Raw genomic sequence first — 20,868 nt, forward strand, 5'->3', positions numbered from 1 at the left:
TAAAAGAAAATTTCCGCTTTCCTGCCTAGGCAGATAAAGCCGCATGTGACGATTATGGTGATCCTTGACCTCGTCTCGGCTATTCCACCATTCCTGAAATACTACGTAAGCACAAAGCTTCCGGCGTGAGGATGGAGGTGGGAGGGAGGGGAGGGGAGGGGAGTTTTGTGCCTTGCTTATCGAAAATGAAGCAATAGTACACGCTCATCGCTTTGTTAGGAAACATGTCAAGGTTGCCTAGGAAGCCTTGAGAGCTTATCAACAGACTTGTCCACCTTTATTGACACAAAAGTTAAACAGAAGTGACACAAATTATAATCCGTATTTTGATGTTCCTTCAAAATGCAACAGACACGCATTTAGAAATTGAAGGGCGGTCACTCGGTAAGCATTACTTTACCTTAAACTTGGAACAGTATCTTGATGGCTTGGTGAATATGACAAAGCAGTAGATTATTTGAAGAAAGCTTGCTCCATAAGCAGCCAAATTGGAAACAAAATGACTGAGTTTCATAGCCTTCTTAGTATTACACAGTTAAAGATATTGCAGTCAGAGGCTGTGGAGGCAAAAGAGTAACTTCTTCAATGTATTAGAAAGTATGAACAAATCAGAACTTCTCTAAAAGGAAACAGTGAGTTTGAAATGTCTCTGTTAGAGGAACGCGGTACTTTTCACCACTTTGCTTTGTTGTACTGGAAAATTTCGAGATGCTCTCTATGTCGAGGAACTGGGACGAGCAAGAGTCCTCGCAGAGATCATGGGAGACAAGTATTCCGCTGAAAGCTATAACTCAGCTGATCCAAAATCATGGTTCGGGATCGAAAAAATCTTGAAAAGAGAAAGTGTCTTTTCTGTATGGAAGACTGCCCGATTAACTCCGCCGTTTTCAAAAAGGATGATGAAACAGACTGGTTGAGAAGCAATGGGTTTCCCGAGCCTTCGCAGTGGGCTCCGTTTGTGCTGATGGGGGATCACGTGACCTGTTGGACAGTAATTTGAAAAGTTTGGACAGTCGTAGCCAATGACATTGAAACACAAAGTAATTTCTTTTACAGGAAGTATGTTCTGTTTGCTTTTAAGTTGAAATAGTGACAGATGTACAATGTTTGTTTTAGGAAAGAAGAACTCAATGAGGAAACTAAAGTTGCAGAGGAGGAACAGAGTGACTACTGATCCGAAACACAGATTCTTCGTCCTATACATTGTTTTTAAATGGAATCTGGTATTATTCTGCGTAGAAATTTTGAATTTTTTTTAAGTCAAGCGGCAGTAGTTAGTGGCGTGATTTTTTAAGAATGGCCAAGTCGATCTATCAAGTATATCAATAGGGAACTAAAATAGATTGGAATGGAAAAATTGAACACAAGAAACTGGTTAAATGTTGAAAAATGTGAGAGCGTTGGCAAAGTTTCGTCAAAACTTCAAAATTAATATTTGATTTACACCGCCATGAATCAGTTTTAAATTTACCCGTATTAGCAAACGTGATCATTAAAGAGTGATAAAAACTGTTCTAAGGCGCAGGAGGAAGTGATAAACATAGCAAACTCGTGGAAGAAGGAACAAAAAGTGTCTAGATCCTAAAGAAACAATCAAATAGAAAAGCGAAAATACTAATGTAAAAATCAGACTGAAAAGAGAACAAGGTTGAGAAATTGCCGCAAAAATCAAACGATGAAGAGAGCAGCGCTAAATAATAATCTAAGAGAGAAACGAAGAAGGGAACAAACAGAGCGGAATATTCCAAAGAAAAGTATCAACAAACCGAGAAGAAGAGAAACGGCGAGCAAATTGTTGAGGTAAAATCAGGAGAAAACATTGCACGACATACTGACGCAGATGTCAAACAGAAGAATGCAAACAGTTTGTGGGATATTAACATGACAATCCGCAAGAATTCAGAAAAACAAACTCCAGGGCGCTAAAACTCTGATGTATGAATTAAATAAAAATCGGTACAAAAAGTGAGGTAGATATTAACTTGGAAATCAAACAGGGACTGAGACAAAAAACAATGTGAAAGATTCCAACGCAATATTGAGTCAAAGAAGAGAACGAGCTTTAAGCAAGATACAGTGGAACAAAACAACCAAACAAAGAAAAGAAAAAACAGTGCGAAATATATTCGCAACTACCAGTAACGTTAAGAGAAAGGAATAGTGGACTGGACATTGACAGACACGTCAGATTGGATAAGAAACGAAACATTTATTGCGCGAAACCTCGAAGTAAAAGGTTTTTAGTAAGAATAGCAAAGAAACAGCGCCAAAGATACTGACGTAACAAATAATAAAAATAAAGGCATGATATGCATGTAAGAGTCCTTTTTTCGGCTGGGTGAGTTGAGGAGGGATAGTATGTAACTGAAATTTTTATTTTTATGAAGGAAAAAGAGCCATTTTGTCTCGATCCACTGCACAAAAAATAACACGGTAGTGTGAACCAGATAATTTTATTTAGGTAAACCTGCCGAAAACCAACCCGAGGCATACATAAATGCATACATTTACAACTGATATGCCATAACCGCCTCCCGGTTAGCTCAATTGGTTAAGTGCCGGACTGTTGTGCGGGAGGTCGAGGGTTCGAGCCCAGGCCGGACCAACACTCAGGGTCTTAAAATAATTGAGAAGAATATGCTACCTTTCTAAAACATGAAACAATTTTTACTGTAATAGAAAAAATCCGAGCCCCAGATGGGACTTGAACCCACGACCCTCCGTGATCTAGTCGGATGCTCTAACCACTGAGCTACTGGAGACTCTATGGTGATTAAGGGTCAATTTGTGGGCCTCGACTGGAACCGCATCGCGCGGCTACACAGCCAAGTATTGGTAAGCACCTCAAGAAATGGTTAGATATTCGATCAAGAAATGGTTAGATATTCTAGTCTTCTCGGATAGGGACGAATAAATGAAGGTCCCGTCTCCTGCATCTATTTATTAGTTAATTTGGTTAGGCAGGGGACGTTAAAGAACCCACTTCACGAGATTACTGTGATGTGGTCTGGCCTGGTTACTGGAAATTGGGGGGAGGGGGCATCTGTTATATTCGCCTTCATTTGCTTGTAAACTGCTTAGCAGTCTGGTAAAGTCCTCCGTACAGTGTTGTGAAGCGCCATGGGTTCAAGATATGAGCGCTATATAAATACAAGTTATTATTATCATTATTATTATTATTATTATTATTATATACAATGCTGGTATACAGTCAGTTCCTGACACATTCAAAAACAGGCATACATCACTAATATGCTAACTTTACTAAGTCGGGATTGAAAGAGATGGGCAACTACTTACAAAAACACACCTACTGTTAAACGGAGGGCAGAATAAACCTGCCAGAAAGAAAACACCTTTAGGGAAAACATGACAGGAAATCTGCCTAGGAATATCAATAATGGCCCAAACTCAGAGCAGTTAGCAGTCCATCCTACGAGGCTTCCCAGTTAAAATAAGTTTTCAAGCTAAAATGAATTTGGCATCAGCCAAAGGTGCAAGGTTGGTTGTGAAGCCTGGATGGACATCACGTGCTATACTCCCCGTTATATAACACTTCATCATTACCCCTGATTCTCGGGTTTAAGGCTTAGGCCTTGTCGTATCTCGTGCCAAAAAAATGTTTATTTCTGCCTTATTCGCAGACTCAATCGTCAGAAATACCATTGAACGTTAGAAAGAACAAATATATCGTATTACTTTACCTTAAAAGAGAGAGAAAAAAACTTTCCAATTTACTGAAATAAACTTGCACGGAGGTATTTTGTGGTCTACTGTCCTTAAACTCTCTGTCCCCAATAGCGAGCTATTGTCTTCAGTCTGCTTTTAGGCAGAAGACAATAGGCATTTGGTGTTTAAAAATATCAAAGGCCGAATTTTTTTTCCTGATTACATGGAGTTATCAACACAATTCAAAATGACGTCAGTCGACGTTAGTTAGTCTTGTTAGTTTTTTCCTTCTTTTCTCTCCATCCTTGTGGAGGGAAAAGAACTACACCTTTATAGACCTCGCAAACGTGCAGGTGAATACTGAACTGAAAAAAGAAAAAAAGAAAAAAAAAAAGAAAAAAAAAAACGGGACTCAAAGTCTTAACTGATGACAACAGTCCCAAGGTTTTTGTTCTTTATTCTCCTTGCGGCTTCTCAACTCAGCTCAGGCGCTCTCGAACAAACCTCCAGTTACGCACACTAATTATTACAACCTCGCATGTAAAATCGCCTATTTATTACACAAGAGATCCCCAAGGAAACTCGAGCTAACGCTTCACAGCGTCTAGTTCTGTTAAGGGTGTGATTATCATTATAAAAATCCTATAGAAAAAATCTTTGGGAGAATATAATTTCTCATAAAACCATGACAAACTTTAACCACAATCATCGCAATGGAAGTACAAAACTAAAAAAAGTGCGAAAAGCTACCGCATATGCAAATGTACAGGTTACTGTTTAAGAAAGGCCGCATGTCACGATTTATCTGTTCGTTCCGATTCTCTTTTTCTTAAATCCTTTCGTAAAATTTTGCCACTTGCAGACTTGGGAATCTTTTCGATAAATTCCACTCCGCCCCTTAGTTTCTTATGGGGAGCCACCCTTTGTGCGATAAAATCGGCGATTTCTTCAGGAGTAATGTCCCCTTTAGGAACAACAAAGGCCTTCGGCAGCTCTCCTGCCTTCTCATCCGGGACACCGATTACGGCTGCGTCGTCGATTTTCTGATGTGAAATCAACAAGGCTTCGAGTTCTGCCGGGGCGACCTAAAGAAAAACATTTAGTGTCATTGACTGAAATAAAAAACATTTACATGCAAGTGAACATAGAAAATATAGTTACACAGCTACTTCAACATTCATGGTGCATTCTACTGAGAGAAAAATATTTAAACTCCAGTTTTTTTCTTCCTTTTTTTTCGGCTGGCGGAAAGAGCCTGGTAACGAACGTAAACCGCGAGGGATTATGGAAGGAAGAAAGATACAGCTCCGTGCAAATAAAATTATTTACAACCTAACTCATACCCAGGCATTCCTCTCCTAAAAAAAGTGGCGTGCAAAGGGTGAAGGGACAGTAAAAGATGTCTCTTTCCACCTTCCTCCCATAGGTCCCTCGTGCTTTACGTTCGTTACTACAGACCTATGGCCTCTCCACTTTTGGAGTTGAGACCTTGAGCGTTGTCCCAACTCGCAAGATAGCGAAAATTTTGCAAGGTGGAGCAAGAAGTAAAACCTTGCCTGTAATGCGTTGTACTTGATGAGTTCTTTCAACCTGTCCACGATAAAGAAATGACCATCTTCGTCATAATGTCCAATATCACCCGTGTGCGCCCATCCGTCTTTATCTACCATTCGGGCGGTAGCTTCAGGATTATTCAGATACCCTGAGGAAAATGGTTATTTTGGACCTTAAATTAGGGGTTCATAGAAAACTACTTGTGTAGTAGCATTATTTTTGTATAGGGCGTGGCTACCGCTTGGGAAACAAAAAAGAGAAGACACGTTGCAAAAATGATTTGCCCCCTGAAAGAAATGTGTCCACTTTTGTTGAAATAACGAATTACGAATTTTCGTTAGGTTTTCAGGCGTTGCCGCTTAAGATTGCTTAACGCTCGTCAGGTTTCGTTATTAAATCGGTAAACTTAGTCATCAGCCAAGGCCATGCTGTACCCCGATCAGGACACAGCGGCGGAAAACACTCCTTTAAACTGTCTAGCATTCCTACCGAGTAGAGAGAGCTGAATAAAGTTTGTGTATGTATCCAATACAACAGCATACACTTTTTGAAATGGCAGCGATTTTAAAAATCATCGATTTAATTAACCCATCGATTTAATTGCTATTTGGCAAGCGTAAGCAGAAAAATGTTGCAGAGGACTGCCCACCCGACTTATGAACACAGTTGTAACCCAGCCGACGCAAAACGCATTGTCGCCATCGAAATACACAAATTTGCAGCAAAATTTCGGCAATTGTTCAATGTTTAAGTACGGCGCGGAAGAAAGTACAACCTGTGCTGAGACTTTGAAGCATAGCCTTTCTACTAACGTCCTATCCTAGGGAAATACCCGCAGAGCTCTTCAGTTCTCCAAATGGTCCGCCATTTTAAATCTAGTATAATGTGCTTCAGCGCATGTCACAAGAGTTCGTGACATGCCGCGCAGTTGTTTCTAATCTCTGTTAGAAGAGAAGACATACTCCTTGCGGCTACACGCTACATAAACTGGGAGCAGCACCGGTTACTACGGGCAACCTGGCCTTCAACTTATTATGGTTCGCTCATAATAAAAAACAACCTTTCATTATTGTCGGTCCTCTTAAACAAATCTCGCCGTCCTGACTTGGACCAAGAACAGCGCCGGTTGTGACATCTACAATCTGTAAAAAGAAAACGTTTCTACTGAGTGTTGACGGTGTTAATAGGTACTCGTTACAAACCCTGCAAGCAAGGTCATATTCACACTGCTGTGCGGGAGGTGAAGCCTACTAGAGGTCTGGCTAGGGTCCGCGTGCCAGATTCCTCGCGGATCCCTTTCTTACTGCGATACTGGTGGAGCAGGCTACTCATTTCGTTTCGAGTTACGAGCGCCTTTCTCTAATCTTATGGAATGGAGTATGAATTTTCTTTGCGTTTTACCTTACATTCCAAGTTAGGGAGAAGGACACCAACACTTCCCGACTTCCTTTCTCCTCCGGGCTGCACGTGCGTGATAAGCACCTCTGTCATTCCAAACCCTGAGAGTGAAAATCAAAGTCACGCGGTTACAAGCTCTCTTCTCTCAGGTCATGAGTTTCAACGAATAAGATCTATTTTTGAGCCAATTTGGATTCACCTTTATCATAAATCGTTAGAAATATTCAATTTTAATTTTCAGAAACCGATGAAAAGCTTCTAGAGTCTAAATAAGGAAGAAAGTTCAAGTATGTTTTTACTTTACCTTACAGAATGGAAGAGGGGGAGTGGGAACAAGGACGCACTAGTATCCAAACTCGAGGGCGGAGCAACACCTCTAGTCACTAAGGGTATGAAACTCCCTCCCCTTCTCCCGAGGGTAGAGGGAGATTTTGTAACGAGCTTAGAGACAGCATTCAGTTCTCGCCTTATGATAGGTGGGCTTTGGTTACCTTGTCGGACGCATTTTAGTTTAGGCATCCGTTCGATGAGAGCTTCTTCAAGTCCTTTACCCATTGGCGCTGCTCCAGATGTCACCTCTTCAACGCTTGTCAAGTCAAACTTGTCAACCATGGGATGTTTGGCCAGGAAAAGTATTATGGGAGGAACTATTGGTGCATTCGTCACCTGAAAAGTGATCAGGAGCAAACAAATGATCACAACCATAGTCAGCCGACAGTAAGAAACACACTTCCTGAATAGATCACATAAACTACAAACACTAATCAATGGTGCCACATGGCAAATTTTGCCTCAATCGCTCTTGAATCCCAAGAGTAATGCGGAGACAAGTCAGCTCAAAACTAAGGAGAAACTTGCCTTTTGATCTTGCATCGTCTTTAAGAATGGTTCGGGCTCAAATCTTTGCAGGACGACAAGTTTGCCGCCTTGATGTAAGGCCATACCCATCATTACAAGCTGGCCATAGATGTGATAAAACGGAAGAATCGTCATGACAACAGAGCTCTGGTCGATTACGAAGACTTTGGCTGCTTCAATGATGCACGTGTTTGCGATCATACTATGATGGGTAATCATAACTCCCTTTGGTAGTCCTGTGGTACCACTTGAATACGGCATGGTGACAACATCATCTTTGTCCACCATGCACTCAGTTGGAAAACTGGAACCATCGTCATCAAGCAAAGAAGAAAGCGCTTCACAGTCGTCAGAACCTTCACCACCAACGACAAAGATCTTTCTGATTTTACCTAGTACCTTGCACGCCTTTTGGGCCTTGTCGAGGAATGGAGGACTGGTGACAAGATAAATAGCTTGGGTGTCCTGCAGTTGTCTCTCAAGTTCTTCAGCAGTGTAGAGTGGGTTGACTGTGGTTACTTTCCCGCCAGTGTAAGCAACACCATAGAAAATGATGGGGTATTCTGGAACGTTTGGAAGGTATATTGCCAGAACATCTCCTTTTTGGAAGCCTCTCTTGATCAGAGACGAAGCGAATTTTTCAGTGAGAGTTTTAAGTTGAGTGAACGTGTAGGAATGACCAGAGGCGCCATCGATCTTAAAAAAAAAAAAAAACAAAACAAAAAAGAAAGAAAGGAAAGAAAAAATAAAGGTGACTCATGTTAGCAAGTTTATAATGCTCAAATAGAATAATTGCTTGATTTATCAAGCAAGAAAAGGGAAAATATGCCAGTCTCAGCATTTGATTTATATCTGATGAGTAATTAGACAATCACTTCAGAACTAATTTTCGAATGATTAACGAGTTTTTGCGTCTTTGATGATGTTGCTGTAATTCAACTTCATTTATCGTCCTAGTTGATTGCTCTTAGGACCGGGTTCGAACAGCAAACACTCATAACTGTCTCTCAGGCTCTTTTTCTGTGTTTCAGCGCCATTTTGAATAGTTAGGCGGACCTCGGTCCCTGAATCCCGGTACCCGTTCCTCCTTCCTCATTTCCCGTTCCTCGTTCCCCGTTGCTTATTCTTCATTCGCCGTTCACCGTTCCTTATTCTCCAATTCCCCGTTCTCTGTTCGCCATTCCTCGTTCCCGGTTTATCGTCTTCCATTCTCCGTTCACTGTTCTCCTGCCTCCCGTTCCCCGTTCCCCGTTCCCAGTTCCCCGTTCCCCGTTCCTGAGTTTTTCCTTTTAGATCTTTTACGGCAACCGTCAGGAATGAGATAGAATAAATATATGAAAATCATATATTGAACTGCGGTATTTGATACGTATGATGCACGATCCTCGCAGTAGATAGCGCTATTTAAGCAATAGCGAAATTCAGACCTGAAAAAAATCAGGCCTGTACGGGACTCGAACCACTGACCTCTGCGATACTAGTGCAGCGCTCTAACCAATTGAGCTAACAAGCCAACTGAGAGCAGGCCGTTAAGTTGATTCGTAATGAACCCGTGAAAGTGATAAATGAGATAGAATAAATATATGAAAATCATATATTGAACTGCGGTATTTGATACGTATGATGCACGATCCTCGCAGTAGATAGCGCTATTAAACCGTCAGGAATATTGAGAAAGTTGATACTGCCATAACACGCAACTCCTGAATATTAATCTAACATTTCCTTTCTTGATGTAGCCGAATTTGACATGCACATTACAACAAACTAAGCACTAATCTTGTTACATCTATGCAACATACTCTAAAAAAACATTGCTTGCAATAAATATGCATCTTGACAAGTTCATGTCGCGCCTTTGCTTGTCGATTGTCGGCCGATGATTTCCACATTTTGTCCCTGCCTGAATTTTGCCCTCGAATAGGTCGCACAAATTCAATCTAGTTTTATTCGTGCTCATGTTTCCGGCCATCAAGTGAGCAACATTGATTTGTTTCGAGGATGATATACTCAGAAAAGTTCTGTAGGGAAATATATCGCTGTCTGTAATTATCTTTTGTCTGAACCCTTCAATTCGTCTGCCAGTTTGCTTGCCACAGGATTCTTGGCACGAATTAACTCGCGATGAACCGTCGTTTCTGTAAAGAACAGGCAACCCTATAGTAGCTGACAGTTTGTTTGGTGTTCGACATTCTGTTCCTATTTTAAGCACAATTCAATTCATCGCGCACTTTTTCCTTTCAATATCTCTACGGTACTTACAATTGCGGTCCTGTCGCCGAACTCGTCAAACCTTTCATAAACAAACTCGGGCCATGAAAGATTCTCGGGAATCTGAACATCAGAGAATCGGCTTTTCATCGCCATACTGCTGGAGAAAGAAGCTTGCTAACCTTGTCTGAAGGAACTAAAATTTCTCAATAAGTGATTGGTATTGATCGTTTGAAGTTATGCTTGACATCCGACAGAGTCCCGATTTAAATTTGGAAATTTATTCAGTGTGGCATGGGGGTTAATGTATTTGAAATCAATTGCCTGTCGCTATGTTTTTTCAAGCGGGCTGTTTCAATTTTCTTCCCTTTTATTTATCCATGGCATTAGCTCTCGAAATAAGCCCCAAATATTCAAATTGTCTCCAAAATGTCTGCTCTCATAAAACCCTAACAACCCGACGGTAACTTACTCTCCCCGCCCCGGAGAAAAAAAATTAAAAAACTAAATCAAAACACAACAGATAACAGACCGCGGTCTGCTCTGTGGCAATACCATTGATAAACATTTGCCGCACTGAAGAGAATAGATTTGGACCCATCCAAGTTATTTCCTGCCAACGAGCGTGGATTTCTAAGATCAGATATGGTTTTGAATGGTTAATGACATGATTTCGAGCGCAATTTGGTGCTCATATGCAAATTTTCCAGAAGAGAATAATTCGCGAGCCCGCAGGGCGAGTGCAATTTGTAGTCTTTTGAAAAACTTGCAAGTGCATAATCACATCAAATTTGCACGAGAAATCATGCTATGAAAAAATCATCACAGGAAGTCCAGACAGACGAAGTTTTGTCAGCGCGCGCTCTTTGTAATTTGCCCCTGTATAACAACTATACACTTATGATGACGAAAAGTGCAGTCGTTTTCAGCCAATGAGACGTGCGTGACTTTTTCATGTATATTATTACAAAAGAAATACGAGAGGGCTTAAACATATTTGTCTGTCAGCTCCGAATGTATGATGATGAAAAATGCAGTCGTTTTCAGCCAATGAGACGTGCGTGACTTTTTCATGTATATTATCACAAAAGAAATACGAGAGGGCGTAAACATATTTGTCTTTCAGCTCCGAATGAATGCTAAAGAAAGAAAGAAAAAAAAAAAAATGATAGGTATTGGTCTGAAATAAGATCGGGATTTGCAGAACCGAGCGGGAAGAAAGCCCCTCGGAAATATTGCTAATGGCATGCTGCGCTGTACGGTTCTCCAAGTGCCGATTATAATCAGACGGCAGGATTCTGCCGAAAGTTTGAATATTTAGAGGGCTAATCTCTAGGGCTCAGGTCGTGACTTGAACAATAAAGAAACAAAAAACCACTGTGTATGAAAATCAATCGTGACGGGCGGTTGACGCCAGTCGTCACGCACATGCAGAATGGCGGTGAAAAGCAGATTTGCTCACGTTGAGATTCCCGAAAATCTGTCATGGCCGGGGTTTGTTTATCAGAAGTTTGACGAGTTCGGCGACAGAACCGCCATTGTGAGTGCTGTAGAATTATTGAAAGGAAGTCTTTAAAAGAATTGACGGTTTATCGCGAGTTAATTTTAACATCGTAAAAGCTGTTGGAAGCTGTAGCAGGCTAATTATGTGGTATCGACACTAGATAGTTACTGAATACGACCTATGTCGGATGCATTCAGTGCCCTTGAAACAAATACATATGGCTCATTTGATGGTTTAAACATGAGCACTAATTAAACTCAGGCTTCGAGGAATTATTGAGGCAAGGAGAGTAAATCATCGGCTCTGAGGGAAAAATTGAGTGTAAATCATCGGCCGACAGTTAAAAGAAAAAAAAAAAGAAAAAAACCAAAGAAACGGTAAAACATTGTTCTTTGTCTCGCATACCGAAATATCGCAGTGTTTTAATTAGGAGATGTAAAATAATGTAGCAAAATAAGATGATAAACTCCGGCAGGCACGGCACAACAGCGACTTAACAAGAGGCATTCTTGTTGCAAACTGCTTGTTGCATAGATTTGGTTCTCTAGTGAAAAATTATGATGCAGTGCGGTAAGTTGGAATATGCATAATAAATGATGCTAAATTTTAGATTAAGGGAAGAATGAATATTTATGAACTGCATGTTATTACAACCAAAGTTATCTGCTGAATGATGATGTCTTTGTATGACAATTGTTTGTCGTTCACAAGACAGACCTCTTATTTCCTAACAGTTGCCTTTGAAATAATCTCTAGGATTTTTACAAAATCTCCACCACTTGATTCTAAATGAACACTGCTTGATTTCATACCCAAGACTTTCATACTTTCAGGAAAACCATAAAACGTCCTTGAAGCGTTGAGAAAAAGCGGTAATCCGCGAAACAATTTAAAATGGCTACATCGAGAAAGGAAATGTTAGATCAAGTGAAAATAGGTATTTAGGAGCTGCGTGTTATTGCAGTATCATCGAATGTATGATTTCTTTGCATGAGTAATTGTTTATCTTTCTCAATACTCCTAACGGTTGCCGTAAAAAGAGTAGATTAAAGAACGGGAACGGGGAACGGGGAACGGGGAACGGCGACTAGCGAAGGGAGAACGGTGAACGAAGAATAGAAGATAAGGAACAGCGAACGAGAAATGGCGGACGGAGAACGGGGAATGGAGAATAAGGAACGGCGAAAGGCAAACGGTCATGATAGAGAATGAGGAACAAAGAACAGTGAACGATGAACGGGAAAAGAAGAAGGAAAACGAGAAATGGGAGTCGGGAACGAAGTTACAGCGGTAATCTGCATAATAATTCAAAATGGCGGATGAAAGAGCAATCATTCGATACAATGAATATATGAGGTTCATATATTTTGACCTGCGGTTATAGATACGTATGATGCACGATCCTCGCAGTAGAGAGCGCTACTTATGCAATAGCGAAAATCAGACCTGAAAAAAAAAAAAAAAAACAGGCCTGTACGGGATTCGAACCACTGACCTCTGCGATACTAGTGCAGCACTCTACCAATTGAGCTAACAAGCCAACTGGGAGTAGGCCGTTAAGTTGATTCGTAATAAACCCGTGATGATAAATCAGATACGGTGAATATATGAATATATTTTGAACTTCATATATTTTGAACTGCGGTTATAGATACGTATGATGCACGATCTTAGCGCTCTCTTCTGCGAGGATCGTGCATCATACGTATCTATAACCGCAGTTAAAAATATATGAACTTCATATATTCATCGTATCTGATTTATCATCACGGGTTTATTACGAATCAACTTAACGGCCTGCTCCCAGTTGGCTTGTTAGCTCAATTGGTAGAGCGCTGCACTAGTATCGCAGAGGTCAGTGGTTCGAATCCCGTACAGGCCTGATTTTTTTCAGGTCTGATTTTCGCTATTGCATAAGTAGCGCTCTCTACTGCGAGGATCGTGCATCATACGAATCATTCGATAATTAGTTCTGAAGTGATTGTTTAATTAATATGAATCAGGTGCTGAGACGGGTTTATTTTCCGTCTCTTGCTTGATGAATCAAGAAATTATTTTATTTGAGCATTTTAAACTTGGTAACACGATTCACCTTTATTTTTTCTCTTTCCTTTGCTTGTTTGTTGTTGTTGTTTTTTTAGATCGATGGCGCCTCTGGTCATTCCTATACGTTTACTGAACTAAAAACTCTCACTAGAAAACTCGCTTCATCTCTGATCAAGAGAGGCTTCCAAAAAGGAGATGTTCTAGCGATATACCTTCCAAACGTTCCAGAATACCCCATCATTTACCATGGAGTTGCTTACACCGGCGGCATGGTAACCACAGTCAACCCACTTTACACTGCTGAAGAACTTGAGAGACAACTGCAGGACACCCAGGCTATTTATCTCGTCACCAGTCCTTCATTTCTCAACAAGGCCAAAGAGGCGAGCGAAGCGCAAGGTAAAATAAAAAAGATCTTTGTCATTGGTGGAGAAGATTCTGACGGCTGCGAAGCGTTTTCTCATCTGCTTGAAGACGATGGCTCCAGTTTTCCGAATGAGTGCATGGTGGACAAAGTTGATGTAGTCACCATGCCGTATTCAAGCGGTACCACAGGACTACCAAAGGGAGTTATGATTACCCATCACGGTATGATCGCAGACGCGTACATCCTTGAAGCAGCCAAAGTCTTCGTAGTCGACAAGAACTCTGTTGTCATGACGATTCTTCCGTTTTCTCACATGTTTAGCCAGCTTTGGATGATGGGCATAGCCTTACATCAAGGCGGCAAACTTGTCGTTCTGCAAAGATTTGAGCACGAACCATTCTTAAAGGCGATGCAAGATCAGAGGGTAGGTTGGGCAGTTATTTTTTTCCCTGTATTCTTTAGATGCAAGAGCGTTATACGCGACATTCACCTTCTGATAGTACAAGTACAGTTTATATGATGCAGATAAGGAGCCTGTTGCACGTTGTGAGCCAAGTTTACGTCAGGGGGAATCCCTCCAGAACTTTCGAAGGAATATATCATTGGATATGACCTTAGAGCCATTGGATATGACCTTAGAGCCATTCGTCTCCGAAAAAGGTTTAAATTGTGACCAATACCGTCTTAAAACGGAAATAGTTTTCGAGGGGACCACGAGAGAGAGAGAGTGAGAAAGAGAAAGAGAGATAACCATTACAATAATGTTACCTTAATTTGGACAATGCCATGGCAACTTTCAGAAACCTTGACTTGAAACAGTTATGGGAAAAGGCATGTTTGGGTCTGAATTTGACTATTCAGACAATACAGGCATAACAAGGATTCTGAGGAGTACAAAACCCCGGAACTATCTATTCTACCTCCCAACGACTTTCTTATAGCTGATAATAGTCGAAACATGTAATCTCGATCTGCGGCAAAGAACTCATGTGCCAGATAAAGGTATATTTCCGATTGTCGTCAGCTAGCTAAGGCGATAAGAACTTCTTTGTTCTTCAACACTGTGTAGGTCACAATTGCTCCAGTGGCTCCTTCCATAGTACTTTTCCTGGCCAAACATCCCCTGGTTGACGAATTTGACTTAACAAGCGTTGAAGATGTGATATGCGGAGTAGCACCAATGGGTAAAGGACTTGAAGAAGCTCTCATCAAACGAATGCCGAAATTAAAACACGTCCGACAAGGTATTATAATCCCGCCTGCCAGAATACGAGAACTGAACGTTTCCTCTCTTGGTCGATTGCTTACAGGCTCATTTACTTCCGTGAGAGATTCCTTCCCCAGCCCCTCTCCCCCCGCATTTTGTCGGATTTCCCTGAATGTTCACCGAACGGTTTGCCAGTACCCATTTTCACACTGGGTGGAGAGGGGATCAATTGTCGTTCCTAAGAACACAACACATTGAGCCCGTCAGGGCCCGACCCAGGTAAAGCGCTCTATGTATCAGACCAGTCTCCTACAACCGAAAAAAAACTGGTTCACTATGTGGTAAAGTAAAAGAAAAGTTAGAGGTTTTTCCAAATTTCGATTTGCGTATTTCTGTGTGAAAATTAAACTTGAATGTTTGATTTTCACGTTCGGCTCAAGAGAAGACAGATAGCTGCAAAAGGGTGTGCAAAATACAAAATACAAATATCTAAATTGTGAAAGTTCAGGCTAGTTTGAGCTGGTTGAAATTAGATAAAAGCAAGACAAGATTATGGATTTTTGAACTGTCGCTTTTGAAAATCTATTTCAGCTTACTTACCCGATTCCAATCTGTGAGTTTAAGGGTAGACACTCTGAAACACCTTGAAACTTGTGACTCGCCAGACAGCTTGTAACTGCGTGACTTTGATCTCCACTCCCAGGGTTTGGCATGACAGAAGTGCTTGCCACGCATATGCAGCCCGTGGGAGAAATAAAGCCGGGAAGCGTTGGTGTCCTTCTGCCTAATTTGGAATGTAAGGTAATACAACAAATAACTCATTTGACATCTCTCGGTAAATGGGAGAGAGATAATTAACCTCCTTTCAGGCAATAGGCTGTTCATCACTCAAAGAGTGGCCTGCTGTCATTAGCAATGCAGTAAGAGCGTCAAAGCTCGTGAAAAGTCTGCGAGGAATCTGGCACTAGTTACTAAAACCCTACCCAGACCTCTTGTGGGCTTTGCCGCTCAAGCAACAGCGTGAATAGGACTTTGCTCACAGGGTTTGAAACAGCACCTCTTAATAACTGTTTACAGTCGTTGGAAAAGTTCTCTACTTACAGATTGTTGATACAACCACCGGCGCTGTTCTTGGTCCAGGTCAGGACGGCGAAATGTGTATCAGAGGACCAACAATTATGAAAGGTAGTATCTGCGCCAGCTTTCTTTACGTATCCGTGCTTTGACAGGGGTGGAAGGGGGGGAGGGGAGGGACAAATATCTTTTGCACGACAAAGTTTCATTCGTGCACAATCACCGAAAACTAGCGGCAAACTGTTGTATTTTGATCTCGAAAGTGAATTCACTTAATTAAACGTGCGTTATCAAGCTCTGTATACTCTTACTACAAATATACCGATCAGTTTCATGAAGTTTGTCGCTGGCTGTGTCCTAATCGAAGTAAAAATTGATCTTGACAAATGACTAAGTTTACCGATTCAATAACGAGACTTGACGAGATTTTAGCGATCATAAACGACTACGCCCGAAACCCCAACGAAAGTCTCTCTCTCGGCAAACTGGTAAAACTTCCTTCAGGGAAAAATCGTTCTTTGTAGCGCGTCTTCGCTGTTTGTGCCCAAGCGGGCGCCGTCCCCCGGCCTGACGTGAGGGCTAATGCCGACGTAAATTTTTATCAACCATTCGTTTAATATCTAGAATGAAAACTTCTCGCAGGTTACCTGAATAATCCTGAAGCTACCGCTCGAATGGTAGATGAAGACGGATGGGCGCACACGGGTGATATTGGACATTATGACGAAGATGGGCATTTCTTTATCGTGGACAGATTGAAAGAACTTATCAAGTACAACGCATTTCAGGTAAGGTTTTATCCCTAAACCACTTTGTAAACTTTTCGTTACCCTGCCACCTCGCTCAAGGTTCAACTCCTAAAGCGGAGAAGAGTTTGGGTTTAATCACGAACGTAAAGCGGGAGGGACTATGGAAAGAAGGAGTACAGAAAAACCCCTTTTAAATTCCCTTCATTCCTTGCGCGCAAAGTTTAAGATGAGAAACGTCTGGGTATGAGTGAAGATGTGTAGAATTTTGGTTTGCAGAAATGGCGGAGAGTCGCTCTTTTTCAGCTAAAAAAAACGCAAAAGTTAGAGTTTAAATAAAATCGTATTGGTCACTTGATCGTTAAACTAAAATCTCTCTTGGCAGAATTTTACAATGACTACCCGCAAGTTAATGTATTTTATTTCAGTTATCAATAGTATTAATTCTATACAATGAAATATATGAAGTTCATATATTTTGAACTGCGGTATTAGATACGTATGATGCACGATCCTCGCAGTAGATAGCGCTATTTAAGCAATAGCGAAAATCAGACCTGAAAAAAATCAGGCCTGTACGGGATTCGAACCACTGACCTCTGCGATACTAGTGCAGCGCTGCTCCCAGTTGGCTTGTTAGCTCACTTGGTAGAGCACTGCACTAGTATCGCAGAGGTCAGTGGTTCGAATCCCGTACAGGCCTGATTTTTTTCAGGTCTGATTTTCGCTATTGCTTAAATAGCGCTATCTACTGCGAGGATCGTGCATCATAAGTATTAGTTCTATGTTAAGGTCGCCCCAGCGGAACTCGAAGCGTTGCTGATTTTACATCCGAAAATCGACGACGCAGCCGTTATCGGTATTCCGGACGAGAAGTCAGGAGAGCTGCCGAAGGCCTTTGTTGTTCCCAAGGGAGACATTACTCCTGAAGAAATCGCCGAGTATATCGCACAAAGGGTGGCCCCTCAAAAAAAATTAAGAGGCGGAGTGGAATTTATCGACAAGATTCCCAAGTCCGCAAGTGGCAAGATTTTACGAAAGGATTTAAGAAAGAGAGAATAGGAAAGGTAAAATAAATCGTAATCGCATTCTTTAAACAGTTTCGGGAGTTTTACCAACTCTTGTGAGTCTTTTACTTCCAATGCGACTACCGCGGGAAACGTTTATATGCGCGTTTTATGAGCAAGTATGAATTTCGTATTTCTGTGGGATCAGCAGTTGCTCCAACACTTACCTTGCCAGGTGAACAATGTAAATCCCGGGTTTGGAGACAAAAGAAGTTAAGTTAAAGGCTGAAATAAACCCAAATAATTTGCAAGTTGATAATTGTTAACATCTGACAAAGTGTAAAGCTTCAAACTTAATTGACGGAAATAAAAGAAGTTTTCTAACGATGATCATTAAAAATCTGGTTCGCTCGAACCTGACAGCAATCAAGGCAATTGAGCATTATCATTGGTGATCTTACAATACCTTTGTTCAACACCTAGTCGTGCGAAACTTTTACATACACCAACAAAGGCTTCATTTGTCTAAAAGACAGATTTCATGTAGAGATGTTTAGGAAATAACTGATATACTACAAAGCCCTTGATTGGTCTAAAATCTATCGTTTATTGCAGCGGTAAAACCATAGCTTTTTTTTTTCAGAGGCAATAGACGGCACTTTCTATCTGTTTAGCTGCACTATAACCCACTTGGAATGTTGGGGGAACCTGAGCGAAGTTTGTAAATTATTCGTCTCCGGAAGGTGATGTACAAATTCTTCTTGTGTTCTCCTAGCATCACGCGTGGGTGATTGCGAAGGTAAACCGATGAAAAGTGCGGTCTATTTCTCAGTAAATTTCTAGAATTAAATTACTATGCTATAATTTTCTTTTTTTAAGGATTACCAATGTCGTATTAACAGAGCTAGTGGTCATGGCAAATTCAATTATGTACAGTTTCTTGCGTTTTATAAGCATTGGCAAATATTTGTGGTAAATTTCAAGGATTCTTTTCCACTAGTTTCTTTTTCGGAAAAAAAAAAAAGTTTTGGCGAATTGCTCTCAAAATGCGTGAAATTTCTCTGATTTCAACTCTCCCCTCGCCTTAGACCATGACAACTACCTGCTACAAGGAAGTCAAGGACACAACTCGCCTTTCTTCAACCGAATTACCTGAATTACGTTTGAAGAAAGCTTGTGTTCAAACTCCGACAGCCCATACTAATCATACGTGCGTTGTTGGGAAAATGTTCTGAATATTGGTTATAACTTGGCGTGGAAGTGGAAAAACAGCACTTTATTATCATCGTTAATCGTTTGTTAACTTTCTCTCTTCAGAAAACACTTCAGCCACCTGTAGCTGGGATGTTAAACGGGTGAAAACAAACACAAAATGGCAAGAATTGGACAAATTCCTGGAATTCTCAAACGCGATACTTAACCGCTCTGTAAGAGCGAACCATACTTTTTACAAGAAATCCAAAAGGAAGAAAACTATACCATCATATTAAAGGAAATGTGAACTCATCTGAAATGTGAATTCTAGAAAGTCGCAGACGCTATGGAGGGTAACTGGCATCCGAACGCCACATGTTCTAAAACTCGTTGCTTCAGTTCACTTACTTGCTGGCGTAACGCATTAGCGACCGCGTTAAGTTCAATATTTTTATCTTTTAATTGCTGTACCCTAACTTCAAGCTGTGCTTCTCTCTCAAGTTTCTTTTTCCTGCATTTTGACGCAGCCACCCTATTTTTCTGCTTCTTTCGCTCGCGTTTCACAATTTCTTGAAGTTCTAAATCTATTGGCGGTAGCGGAAGTACACTGCCTGGTTGCGGTTTCAAAGTGTCCTCAGCGTATTCAAAATTTTCTGCTTCTGCCACAACCGGGGCCGTAAAAGCCGTCGGGTGAAGTTCATGATGTTCATACGTTGTCACCCCGGCGTAAGGGGGATTTCTGATATCGTACGATGTCTCATTAACGGCTATTTGCGTGTGAAAGTTGTTAACTGTGTTTTCAGGCTCTGCCCAAGTGTTTTTGGTACCTGAACTAACGGGTGTCGTATTTTGCTTGTTGAGATGATCAACCTGTTGCTGCTGCCGATCGTGAATTTGTTGTAGAGCCTCGGCAAATCCTTGGACATAAGCTTCGTGCTGTTGCTTAACGCTATGGTTCCCCTCTCGCGTATTTTTAGCCTGCGTTGGCGACTTCGGATTCTGGACACTGGCGAGAATCTTTTCAAACTCTGGTGAAATCAGATTAAATAAAGTAAATTCTGGTGAATTAATTCCTCCAGGGTTTCCTTTGGGCGTCAGCCCAGTATTACTCGCAATAAACTTTTCCAGTTCAGGAGAGACCATTTTAAACAAAGATAATTCAGGCGAGTTCTCGTAAATTCCTAGCTTTCCGTTGCCTCGATATTCCTGAACCACTGACGGATGATGCCCTTCGAGATTCAACCTCAGGGCGTTCTTGTCATAACGCGAAAACCCGTTCACTGGTAATGCGCTTTGCTCGTAAAACAGCACATCCATGTTTTCACAGCTTCCTCCAACGTGCTCGCCCATTCTGGAAATTCTTTGGCCGTGTCTTTATGTCTTAGTTAATCGGAAATAAACGTAACTCGTTCTACTGAAGCCGCTATGGTCACCCATCCTGTCATTTTTCTGGAATTAAATCACTCTTCCGACCAAAACATTACGTCACTTAGCAAGCCGCTTATTGGCTGGTGAAATTTTCGCGCCAAAAAATACACTGTTCTCAACGGTTGCCAGAAATTGTCAAAATAGAGATCTTTCCTTGATTTTTTTATTCAATTTTCTTTCCGACACAAAAACTACGCCATTTTGCGATCCCACTATAACATAATTTTTCTTTACTGTCCAAATAATAGGCTTTTATATCACTTTGGAAGAATTGTAACGCACTTTTTGTGATCACGATCTTTGGTCAATGACCACAAACTAACATACAGATTGTCCTTCATTGGCCACCCGCACGCCACCCGTTGAAAACTCATCCAAACCTGGGATTTAACGCGATGCGGGTATTAGCCCGGGAAATAACAAGTTCTATTGCTAGTTTCACTCCAGTGTATTATGGAATACACTTAAGAGAAGAAAACAAACGGAGACCTGCTGTTTACCGTAAAATTAATTTGAAAATTTGCGTCAATAGAAAATACGAAGTTGTTTTGGATAATAAATTTTATTTGAATATCCAATTTTTTGATCAGGTTTTGAAAATGTCA

General features: G+C 41.1%; 3 protein-coding genes across 8 annotated transcripts; 1 reads left to right on the forward strand and 2 right to left on the reverse strand.

Annotated features, from left to right (window-relative positions):
- Positions 1 to 3,244: 3,244 nt before the first annotated feature.
- LOC111345070 (uncharacterized) lies at positions 3,245 to 9,981 on the reverse strand. Its single transcript, XM_022952326.2, has 7 exons — positions 9,742 to 9,981; positions 7,480 to 8,175; positions 7,113 to 7,287; positions 6,625 to 6,722; positions 6,284 to 6,365; positions 5,226 to 5,371; positions 3,245 to 4,754 (listed from the first exon to the last, which is right to left on the reverse strand). The coding sequence occupies exons 1-7, from the start codon at positions 9,844 to 9,846 to the stop codon at positions 4,464 to 4,466; spliced, it is 1,593 nt and encodes a 530-aa protein (XP_022808061.2). The 5' UTR covers positions 9,847 to 9,981; the 3' UTR covers positions 3,245 to 4,463.
- A 1,048-nt stretch (positions 9,982 to 11,029) lies between these two features.
- Positions 11,030 to 19,901, forward strand: LOC111345065 (uncharacterized). Of its 6 annotated transcripts, XM_088750000.1 has the most exons (8): positions 11,131 to 11,230; positions 12,028 to 12,131; positions 13,336 to 14,031; positions 14,677 to 14,851; positions 15,518 to 15,615; positions 15,918 to 15,999; positions 16,531 to 16,676; positions 17,427 to 17,701. In XM_088750000.1, the coding sequence occupies exons 3-8, from the start codon at positions 13,510 to 13,512 to the stop codon at positions 17,694 to 17,696; spliced, it is 1,293 nt and encodes a 430-aa protein (XP_088606126.1). In that variant the 5' UTR covers positions 11,131 to 11,230; positions 12,028 to 12,131; positions 13,336 to 13,509; the 3' UTR covers positions 17,697 to 17,701. The 6 variants fall into 6 exon arrangements, with proteins under 6 accessions (XP_022808056.2, XP_088606123.1, XP_022808055.2 ...); XM_022952321.2 differs by lacking the exons at positions 12,028 to 12,131; positions 17,427 to 17,701 and adding an exon at positions 18,959 to 19,901 and having other exon boundaries at positions 11,030 to 11,230; XM_088749997.1 differs by lacking the exons at positions 12,028 to 12,131; positions 17,427 to 17,701 and adding an exon at positions 17,350 to 17,372 and having other exon boundaries at positions 11,030 to 11,230.
- LOC111345067 (transcription factor Jun) lies at positions 18,229 to 20,835 on the reverse strand. The gene has a single exon (XM_022952322.2). The coding sequence runs from the start codon at positions 20,183 to 20,185 to the stop codon at positions 19,163 to 19,165; it is 1,023 nt and encodes a 340-aa protein (XP_022808057.2). The 5' UTR covers positions 20,186 to 20,835; the 3' UTR covers positions 18,229 to 19,162.
- Positions 20,836 to 20,868: the final 33 nt, after the last annotated feature.

The sequence above is a fragment of the Stylophora pistillata genome, chromosome 2, assembly GCF_964205215.1.
Source record: "Stylophora pistillata chromosome 2, jaStyPist1.2, whole genome shotgun sequence".
Classification (NCBI taxonomy): domain Eukaryota; kingdom Metazoa; phylum Cnidaria; class Anthozoa; order Scleractinia; family Pocilloporidae; genus Stylophora; species Stylophora pistillata.